The 10,916-nt window shown below is 40.2% G+C and overlaps 1 protein-coding gene across 1 annotated transcript; it reads left to right on the top strand.

Moving 5' to 3' along the window:
- The first annotated feature begins 8,639 nt into the window (after positions 1–8,639).
- On the top strand, positions 8,640–10,591 carry hes2.1 (hes family bHLH transcription factor 2, tandem duplicate 1). The gene is made up of 4 exons (XM_067970073.1): positions 8,640–8,816; positions 8,961–9,056; positions 9,184–9,271; positions 9,915–10,591. Exons 1-4 carry the CDS (start codon positions 8,718–8,720, stop codon positions 10,235–10,237), a joined length of 606 nt encoding a protein of 201 aa, XP_067826174.1. The 5' UTR covers positions 8,640–8,717; the 3' UTR covers positions 10,238–10,591.
- The last annotated feature ends 325 nt before the right edge of the window (positions 10,592–10,916 follow it).

The following is a 10,916-nucleotide window of genomic DNA, read 5'->3' as shown; positions in this document are numbered from 1 at the left end:
AAAAAGAATAATGGTCTGGACACAAGGAAGAGGGCCTCGATCACCAAGACTGCAGAATAGGCACTTGGAATCGCCACATGTTACACGACCTTTTTCGAAAACTTTCAGACAGAACGGGTAATTTGAGAAGAAGCGGGAACCCTGGCGCTGATTGAAAGATATGAAACGAACTAAGAATCGGTATGGTTAAAGGAGGGACTAAACCTGGACTTTCCAGCGACTGCTGCCCGTATCTGATCACTAGGAGGGTCCCATCTGGTAGAACTGAGGTTGACACGTGCCAGACGTGTGGCTTACATTTAAATCAATTAGTCCCAGAGAGACCAGGTCCAGAGAAAGAGAGAGGGGAAATGCACAAGAATGCACTCAACTCTCAGTATTCTCAATAAACCACAATCTGGGGCGGACTTCAGTTATATTATACTTCAAAATCGGATCATTTAGCAATAATACTTTACATGTAATGTTTGTTTTATTAAAAGTATTTTGAATTATGCATCCTCTGCAAAATATATTATATGTATACTAAATCATTCAGCAAGTCAGACATAATGGTTTAAAACTTCGGCTTAACATTTAACACTAATTGATTTTAATTGTCCCTAATAGATGAGGCACAAATTATTATTGTAAGAAGCTTCACATTATGCCCCCCCAATACAAGCTTAGTGTAATTCGGCGCTGTTTTGACACCAGGTCTATATGTAAAAACAGAAAGCTGTTGTGTGCAGGCTGTAGGGGCAGATGTTTTGTTCTGATAGCGTGGATTTTAGCTTGGGTAGCTGTCCTTTAATTTTGGGACAGATTTGATGTCAGTTGGATTAAACCAAAAGTAATCGAAAAGGCTGACCCTTAACTTCACAAACTCTTCTGGCTGCGATGCAAATACACGGCGGATTAAAATCGATGTATATTTACTACACACCGCTATTAGAAAAACAATTTTCGTTGCAAGAACTCAGCACATTGTATGGTTTTACTTTTGGGAGCAGATTTGGAGCATCGTTTTAAAAAACTTGCGATATTTTCCCCCATCTCGTACAGCGCCTCTTTAGTTTTAAATCTTGCGTCTCGAGTCTGAACGCAATCTCATAAAACCGACAAATAAAGACTGTAATATAACTTTTGAAAAATCTCGTGTCACCGAAATCTCCCTCAGTGTCGGTGTTCATTTGAAACAAGCGATGAAGAGGCGATACCTCCGTTATCTCGGGTTGTTGGACAACTGCGAAGGCTGGAAATAGATAGTTCTCTCTTTTTTTTTGGAAGTTCAGATGTTGTGGAATCAAAACCCTGGTTTTTTTTCGAGTTTCCCTTCGCCCTGGCAGAGTGTCTAGACTCCGGCTCTGAGCTGGCTGTCTGGCCCGTGTCAGACGCGTGGTTCCTATTGTACCCAATGAATCCCCCAAGAGCGCAAATAGACTCCATTCCCAACGTTCGTTGTACATAAAAGGCACGTGTAGGGAAAATTAAAATTAACGTTTCAAACCTTTTAAGTCAGACAAATAATTTCTGTTCGTGTATATATTGACCCTCTCAGTCTTGCTTTTAAATGAATTAAAAGGTTTCCCCTTTGGTGCTGGTTACTTTTGAGCAGAAAGGGGACTGAACTGAAAATTATCTTCAGTCTTTAATCTATATAGTCCTGGGGATGTAAGATCTGTGTTGGGTGTATTTCGCATTCGTACAAAATAATGGCTAGTTCAATCCTTTCCCTCTCCGTCCCCACAAGATCATAATCAGAAATGTTCATACCTGTATCTGTGGGAACCGATGGCTGGGGAGTCCAGAACCAGGGGTCACAGTCTCAGGATAGGGGGTGTGCCATTTAGAACCGAGATGAGGAGAAATTTCTTCACTCAGAGGATGGTGAACCTGTGGAATTCTCTACCACAGAAGGCAGTGGAGGCCAAGTCATTAGATGTATTCAAGAAGGAGATGGATAGATTTCTTAATGCTAAAGGGATCAAGGGATATGGGGAAAAAGCAGGAACAGGGTAATGAGTTAGACGATCAGCCATGATAATTTTGAATGGCAGAGCAGGCCCGAAGGGCCGAATGGCCTACTCTTGCTCCTATTTTCTATGTTTCTATGTTTCTAACAGCAGACACGCACTGGGTGTTTTATGGGCAGGTGTCACTATTTCAGTCGAGCTTCGGGCTGGACCAAGCGCTGTTTCATTTCAGGACAGATTTGACAGCAGATGAGCAACTCTTGGCGATTTTTAGAACTTCGAACTACTAAAATGTTAATTTAAAAAAATAAAGTTTAAAAGGTTTGATGAAAAATGGTTCTCCTTCCAGCGCAATGTATCCCCTCGCTGAAGCATTGTGTCCTCAACTGTAATGTTCAGCTAAAAATAAACCAGCAATATAAACGCTTGCTTAGTTTTCTGCTGCATCCGCTGCTATATGACCGTCTTTACATCTGACCGTTTATCGCTGTTATATCTGATATGTGACACTGTCACACCCCATTGTGTGACTATTATATCTGACTCGGTGATACTGTTTAACAATTATATCTAATTGTTTGATACCATATAACATTGGCTGTGTGACACTTCATCTCATATGAACGTGTAATTGTATAACATTTACATCTGACTGTATGACATTGCAGAACACAGCTATAGTTGTGTGACACTGTAGGACACGTTTCTGGCGGTGTGACTCTGTTTAACACTGTTATATCTGATTGTGTGACTGTGTTATTCCATCCTGGTCCATGGCCATTGTCTCAGGCTGAACCACACTGTTCACATCCTCAGCATTTCATTTGGTCCCAATATGAGCTTCTGACCCCTTATCCTCTTCATCACAAAGACGGCCTACTTCCACTTGGGTAACATTGCCCGTCTCTACCCACCTCAGCCCATCTGCCGCTGAAACCCTTTGTAAATCTCCGGACTCGATTATTCCAGTGCTCCCCTGGCCAACCTCCCATCCTTCACCTTTCATAAACTTCAGCTCATCCAAATTTCTGCTGCTCCATCTTATCCCATACCCATTACCCCAGTCCCCGCTGACCTACATTGACTTCCGGTGCCACTACACCTCAAATTTAAAATTCTCATCCTTATGTTTATATCCTTTCATGGCCTCGCCCTTCCCTATCTCTAACATCCTCCAGCCCTCATCCCCCTACCCCACCAACTCCTCGCTTCTCCAAAACTGACCTATTTTACTTAATTAGTGTTATCCTACAGTTAGTGTTATCCTGCAGTCTGCCTTATCCTGCCGTTAGTGTTATCCTGCAGTCTGCCTTATCCTGCCGTTAGTGTTATCCTGCAGTCTGCCTTATCCTACAGTTAGTGTTATCCTGCAGTCTGCCTTATCCTGCCGTTAGTGTTATCCGCCGTTAGTGTTATCCTAACAATACCCTGCGAGGGAATGGACTTCAATTGACGGCGGAAATGAATTAGCAAAAATTGAGTGAAGGGGACCAGATCATTTACCCAATGAAAGCTTTCCTCAGTCCAGCTGCTGCCAAATAATACTTGGGAAAAACGGCACGCGACAACCAGCAGGAATTAGCTTCTTACCGTCTGGAGTTAGAAGAGGACACAATGAATGGGGAAGTGGAGAACTAGACTTCGCACTGGTAACCAGCTCTGGGTAACATTATTACGCAAAACCATCTGACAGTAGGTGGGATTTCAAATCTAATCTACGGAGACAGATCATGCAAGAATTGATTTTTAAATGTGATTTATTCCGAGGGTGCAAGATTTTATAAACTATAATTTTGATTATACTGATTATAGTAACTTAAAATAAAATGCATTTACATAATAAACCGCTTCTTGGTCACATTTCAGAGAACATCCTCTGGATGTTATCGAGCAAGGAGCTCAACCTGAAGGAGCTCCTTTACATGTCGTTCTCCCCACCTGTTGTCTTTACTCCTTACCTGTTGTCTTTATTCCTTACCTGTTGTCTTTATTCCTTACCTGTTGTCTTTATTCCTTACCTGTTGTCTCCACTCCTTACCTGCGGAGCTGCAAGTGCAGCGTTTACGAATCATGGGTTTTACATCAAATTGTTGGGCATCAGCCGCTGCGTCGAAGACACACAATTGGTTTAAAATCTGGTCAATGTGAATAATTAGAAACAGAATAGGAATAAGAAAACATATAACATGTCATTTTCTAAGTGTTCTGGGCATATATAAACGTGAAAATACGTGAAACAATATTTAATTTATCATTTCATCATATCACATAAACGCCTGCTTATTACTGCATTCTAGGTATTAGGAAAAATGTAACAGGTGTTTGACTGAAGTCACTAGGGCTGATTATACAACATACGATGAGTATACACTATGATTCACTCTAAGTATGGTGCACAACAGTGCGTGATCATAGACATATATTGACATACAATGCACTAGTACATGCTATTACGCTAATTTACAGGGCATCTCCTTGAGATAGTATATAATTTACACTCCAAGTTATAATGATCCAATATTACATAACTCTCTGTTGCTATGCTGCATAGAATTGGTATAAATTATAAAGCTCACACTGAACGTACCGCACTATAAAACCCTAATGTAGCTTTATGTACCAAATCCGACCTCTAATAGTATAGGGCGGTTTCCAAGTACTATATAAAATGCTACATGTTGCTCTATCAATGCTTATAGAGAATGCATAGTTCTAAAAATCAGTTTTAAATACAGTACAGTGCTGTAGTTGGATGCACATTTGTATAAAAAGTTGCTTTAAAATGTTAAAGTGTCTTCAAAATATATTTCACAGGCACTAAAATTATAAAACTACAAAGTAGCCATAATGATGGTGTAATAAAACTGTTTAAAAATAGAAAGCGGTTTTAAAAGGAAAAGAATCGGTGCCTGTTTGGAGGAACCCCTTACCTCTGTCCACAGTTACCGAGTGACTGACAACACTGAACCCCTTCAGAATCTGTGCATCACGTACAGGGACAATCTAATCCCTCAAAAACCGAGACAATCAGAGAGGTGAGCATATGGGACCCTGACGCCAAAATTGTTTGAAACACAACAACCCCACTAAAACGAAATGGGAATAAGGAACTTTTCAGAGAGAAGATGGGAGGGCAATAACCTTCAGAAGGGGGCTGCGCTTTGAGATGGCTCGTCTCACTTGTTTTCGGACCCTCCGTCTGGTTGAGTTGTGGGCTGGCTCGTGTCAGACGCGTGGCATCGATTCGTCTCAGTTAATGCCACAATGACCCTGATCGGAGGCACCGTACAAAAGGATGCATTCAACTCCGAACACCGCAGTACTCCGCCGAAATACACTTTCGCGATTGTGAGAAATAAAATGCTCATCATAAAGAAAATATGCAAAATCAGCATTGGTCTGGTTTGGCTCGGTTTAAATCACCATATTTGCGGTTAAAATCCGCAATTGATTTGCTCCTTATTCAAAAACTTTTTTATTTTTACAAATTGTGAATATCTGTGAATTTCTCTGGTATTTAAATTTTCCCATTATTTATAACTAATAGTGAATGCAGTGAACTTCCATTTAGATATTTCACATTTTTTGTGCGGAGTGTAAGGTTTATTTTAATAGTGTGAAATAACAAATAAGAGGAAGCCCCGTTGTGTATCTGTGGATTTCGGGCCAGATGTTTCACCCGGACAGCGTTCGTTTCAGCTTTGGGACGCTGCTTTTTTAAAAATATATATATATTTTGAATGAAATTAAAATGTTGCAATCGAAAAACGTCAGCGAGGGAAGCAAAATGAATCCTCACGCCGCAATTGATCTTAAATAGCAAGAGTATGGAATGTTAGTGCCTGTTTCACACAGTAACAGTAAAAGAAACACTGGCCGTTTGGCGAGAGTTTAGAGAAAGAGCAGAGCTAGGCAAATATCTACAGCAATTTTGCCTAACCTGAGCCAATTAAATACATTCCAATGACTTAAAAGTTATTTATACGACTGCAAAAGGGTGATTTAAACTGCCAACACGTGTTTCTACAATAACTACTATATCTGAAATCTGAAATAAAACTAGAAAATGCTGGAAAAGCTCAGTAAATCAGGCAGCATCTGTGGAGAAAGAAACAGGGTTAACATTTCAGGTCGAAGATACTATTGATGTTATACTATTGATGCGTTTTACCTATTTTCAGACGTGGTCAATATTGGGTTACTGAGTTAAAATGACCAGCTAGAACATTTGATTGGAACATAATTAACACCTTTCAATCTCTTAAACAAATGTTAAATAGTATCTTATTACACCTATATCTCAGACCATTTTTTCGAATCGTCCTTTCCCTGGCCAAGCGCCCGGGGTCCGCAGTCCCCCGCAGTCTGTTCGAGCTGCTGTTGACGCGTGCCGAGTGCATGACTTCAGTTCAACTCAATTAATCCCACTGAGACCCTGTCGAGTGATAGAGAGAGACAGAGAGCAATGCACAAGAATGTACTCAGCTTCAGCACTTAATGCACCGTCTCAGCTGAAATCAAACCGCAATATTACTGTCCAGTCACCACTAGTGGGCTAACAGTAGGAATCTGACTCTGCCGATTTAATGAGAATTCAGAATTAAAATTTCGAATTTTATCCACGGGAAAATAATATACAAATGTAATAGGCCGTTCGCAGTTTGTACAAGACTGGTGTATTCAGGATTAGACTGCATGTGTTCTGACTCCGTGCTGACAACAGTTCTATGCACAGAATTTGCTGTTGCTCGCGGTTGACTTCTATATAAAAACTTTTGAATCACGTGATCCTTTGGACCTAACCCTCCAATAAATTGAAAATCTCTTTGTGGGAGGGGGGTGGGGGGCTCTAAGGACAGATGTTTCATTTAAGACAGCTTCCCAAGCCAAAACAAACGCGGTCTTTTAATTCTGGGACAGATTGGATGTCATTTTGGTAATCCAACAACGGGCTAGACATTTGAAAATATAACTTATGTCTGGTCCAGAATTGTTGCTGAAAGGGAGGTCCTTACACAGGATAAAAAAAAATCTCCCGTTATCATATTGAATCATTTCTGAGCTTTGCAGCAAATGTTTTCAGTTTTATTTTATTACTTATTTATAACTTCAGAAAAAAAATTCAGCACCATTGAATTAAAATACAAAGGATCATGTACTTTAAGTGGAGCTAAAATAATAACATTTTGCTGATGTATATTTTAAACCACAATTGAATAGATACATTCCCGATTTTCTCCATTTAACACGTGTTAATGTTACAGAATACAATGCAAAGTTGCAGAAGTGTTTTAAAACCAGAATGAAACGATTCTGTGCATCTGTTTAACGATTGCAAGCGCCACACGTTTATATTTTTTCTTTTATATTTTTAAGTCAAATGTGGATTTGGTATTGGGGTTGTTGGAGGTGGTTATATTCGGGTGATGCCTCGGGTCGGGACTGGCTGGGCTGTTCTTGGCGTGTGCCCGACGCGTGGCCTGAATTCAAGTCTATTAATCCTCGAGGGAGCGAGAGAGTGAGCAAGAGAGAGAGAGAGGGGAGAATGTGCTCAACTCTCAGCTCAATTTTATATATTTTACATTAACTTTGATATATTTTATATTACCTTTATCCATGTTAAATAACACCGCTTGCCTTTTCTAAATTAACCCAGATACTGGGACTCAGCACATTTCTGCATCTATTACTCAGTTTAACTCGGGTTAGACAATTTCGTGTTTCTGGGCAGAACAGGAGAAACAGTGACCAGAACTTGCAATGTACAAATAAAAGGATATAATTTGCATTGGAGCGATAAAACAAAGGCTTGCTAAAACACGGGCAACGTCGAATTGGTCATTTTGACCCAATTTTTTGAGCCCCCCTCAGCCCCCAATCCGAATTGGTATTAATCAAATATTTAGTTTAAATGCCCAATTCATTGTCTGTAAATTGAAGAGACAGGTGTTGTTGGGGGATTTTTTTGACGAGACGGCGTAGCTTTCGGCTTGGGAAGCTGTTTTTCTCCATTTGGGAACAGGTTTGTTTTCAACCCGAAATATTGGAAAAGATGCATCAGATTGACTTTACAAAACACGCACATATTTGCAATTCAAAAAGGAACAATCATTACCGTCTTATAGTTCGCAATACATTAACTATATATAATCAACATTTATAGAAGTTATTACTCCTTTAACAAACTTTGTGGAACGTTTTTTTTAACTTTCGTTTAGCGTTTCGGTACTTCTAGTTCAGCGGTTTGGGATTCTTTTATTGAAGTGACCATTTCTAAAATACTTTAAAAAAATTCACGAAAAGTTGTTTTAAATTCTCTGACTTTATGTTGAGCCTTACACAGCGAGGGTTCGGGCAGTCTAATGGCAGATTTCTGCAGTACTTTTCAACTAATATAGACACGCCACATAAAACATTTCGAAACAGGAATTTTATATTATCCTCGCGTCTAATTTTACTGATTACAAGTTGTTTTTCGCTCTAGAATTTATTTTACGCATTAACTTGAACGCTACTTAAGATTGAGAGTCGCAGGACAGATGGTAACTTTATTTGAATGAGTTCTTTGCTGAGGAGCACAGAGGCGTCTCCTCTCATTGCACAAAGACCTGTGGGCAGGACGCGGACACTCCCAACCTCTATAAATACAGTCAGCAACCGGGTTAACACAGCCATTCCCACGCTCTACTTGGATAAGCAGCTCTCGCCCAGTATCTTCTGAAAGAAAACCGTTTCTCCTTCACAGACATACACACATACAAAATGCCTCCTCATCTCTACGAATCGAGTACACCCGAGCACGGACAGTTCTCTGCACAACTGAGCAAAAGTAAAAAAAGAGAAGCCAGCGAGTTGAGAAAGGTAACTAACATCATACATACTAAACCAGGATCCAAACGCGACCCATTTCTCGCTCCCGTTCGTGCCTCTAATTTTTCCATCGTGTGGTTTTCTCCTGTGTTTCTTGTGTCTGAAATCTGATTTTATTTTATTATTTCCTTGCAGTCTCTGAAACCATTAATGGAAAAGAGGAGACGTGCGCGGATTAACGACAGTCTGAATCAGTTAAAGACTCTGATTCTGCCTCTAATTGGGAAAGATGTAAGTGGGCATTTGTTGGTTATTCATAAACTGTTGAACAATAACGATAACCTCAACTAACCTCATCTTAATCCGATTTACAAGGGAATAAGTTAATTAATAAAACTTTGTTTTTCCCGTCTGGCAGAGTCCAAGATATTCCAAGTTGGAAAAGGCTGATATTCTGGAAATGACTGTTCGATTTCTTCAGGATTTGCCCAAAACCCCACTTTACGGTGAGTACAGTTACGTTTTTTAAAGTTGAAAATGTTTCCATTGTGCGGACAAGCTGCAATGGACAAAAGAAAATTATATTCGAAGTTAATCATTACGATTTGAGCGTTCTCAGCCCTTTGCACAAACTAACTGCTCGGCTGTAACTTAAAAAGACAATGATTTTGTTTGTAGAATTACTCAGAATAGCTGAACAAATCTATACTGGCGAAACATTACTGTTTTTCCAGCATTGCTTAAAACAATTCAATCACTTTGTAACATTTAAATCTTAAATTACTAATTAATTGAAAAGGGTTAATGATAAATAGAAAATGAACCTGTATTTATATTGCGCCTTTCGCGTCCTCGGGTCATCCTTTGAATTACTGTTGAAGTGTAGCCACTGTTATCTAAGCTAACGCAGCGGCCAATTTACGCACAGCAAGGTCCCAGGAACAATACAGATACACGACCAGTTAATTTGTTTTACTGGTATTTTTTTTTAAATATATTAATGTATTTTTTTCTGCCTTGTATTTTCAAATACAAACGAGCCAATTTTGCAAAAGGGAACTGTCCTGTTGGTGAATTTAAAGACAGATGACATTTGAAACAGAGTGAAGAGGCGGGAAATAACCAATGTTCTCTCTATCCTCCTTGTAGATCGCCTGAACAGCTACCGGGAAGGTTACAGTGCCTGCCTCCGTCAGCTGGGCAACCTTCTCCCGTCTTCAAAGCTCATGGGAACGGAAGCTTGCGATCGTCTCACAGATTACCTGGAGAGGTGCATGGACTTGCCTTTGGTCTCCTATTGTCCGTATTCTCGCATCAGGACCCCGGCCGATCCAGAGGTTTCGCGCGAGGGGACACGGAATCTGGTCCAAGCTGGGAGCTCGGTGAACCACCGTCCGTCACCATCCAATCTCGGCCCTCACCGCAGACAAGAAGACACCCCAGCCTGTCAGGAGATCTGGAGGCCATGGTAGACGGCATGGACACACGAATTTAAAAAAGACTGTTAATAAGTATAAATACAATGTATAGAGTTCAATTGTAAAGAAAAAGTGTACATATGAAATTGCTTTGCATGATATTTTATCCGAGTCAATTACATTTCTTTTTTTTGTGAATTGCACAGTTTCTATGCAAAACAGAAACTTGTCGTTTACCTCGATCAGATGAAATGTCGATTCACAGTGGGGCACTTTGTAATGTTAGCATTGTTTTTTTTTGTAAAATAAGGGAATATATTTTAAATGAGAATTCAAAGATAATATAAAGGTGCTCAATGATTGTATGAAAGAGATTTCTGAAAATAAACCCAAAGTGGAAATGAACAAGTTGTCTCATTTTCAAGAAGTTTTCTTAATGCCGCTTTGTGAAGGGAAATGTTGGGGCAGGAACGCTCGGAGATTCAGGATAGAACCACGGGAATGGTCACATTAGTGTTGGAGCTAAGTGTTAAATGGAGAGGGGGGGGGGAGACCTTTCCTCTCCCAGTGTCATTAAGACCATGGGGCAACCCAGTATCACCCTTATTGGTCTATCAAAAAAGCCAAGTGTCACTAAACCATTTAATCAGAAGCCCCCAGATTCGTTTCCTGACCTGTGACGAGGTACGCTGCTTTCAGCTGGGGAGGGTGCTTGGAGCCCTAGGACTGGCTG

The sequence above is a fragment of the Heptranchias perlo genome, chromosome 32, assembly GCF_035084215.1.
Source record: "Heptranchias perlo isolate sHepPer1 chromosome 32, sHepPer1.hap1, whole genome shotgun sequence".
Lineage (NCBI taxonomy): Eukaryota > Metazoa > Chordata > Chondrichthyes > Hexanchiformes > Hexanchidae > Heptranchias > Heptranchias perlo.
Note: the sequence above shows the minus strand (reverse complement) of the source record. Positions and strands in the feature narration are given on the sequence as shown.

Coding starts and splice junctions, on each gene's coding strand:
- hes2.1 (XM_067970073.1), top strand. CDS start 8,718: ATGCCTCCTCATCTCTACGAATCGAGTACACCCGAGCACGGACAGTTC. Junction 9,057..9,183: donor TGCCTCTAATTGGGAAAGAT/GTAAGTGGGCAT, acceptor CCCGTCTGGCAG/AGTCCAAGATATTCCAAGTT. Junction 9,272..9,914: donor GCCCAAAACCCCACTTTACG/GTGAGTACAGTT, acceptor TCCTCCTTGTAG/ATCGCCTGAACAGCTACCGG.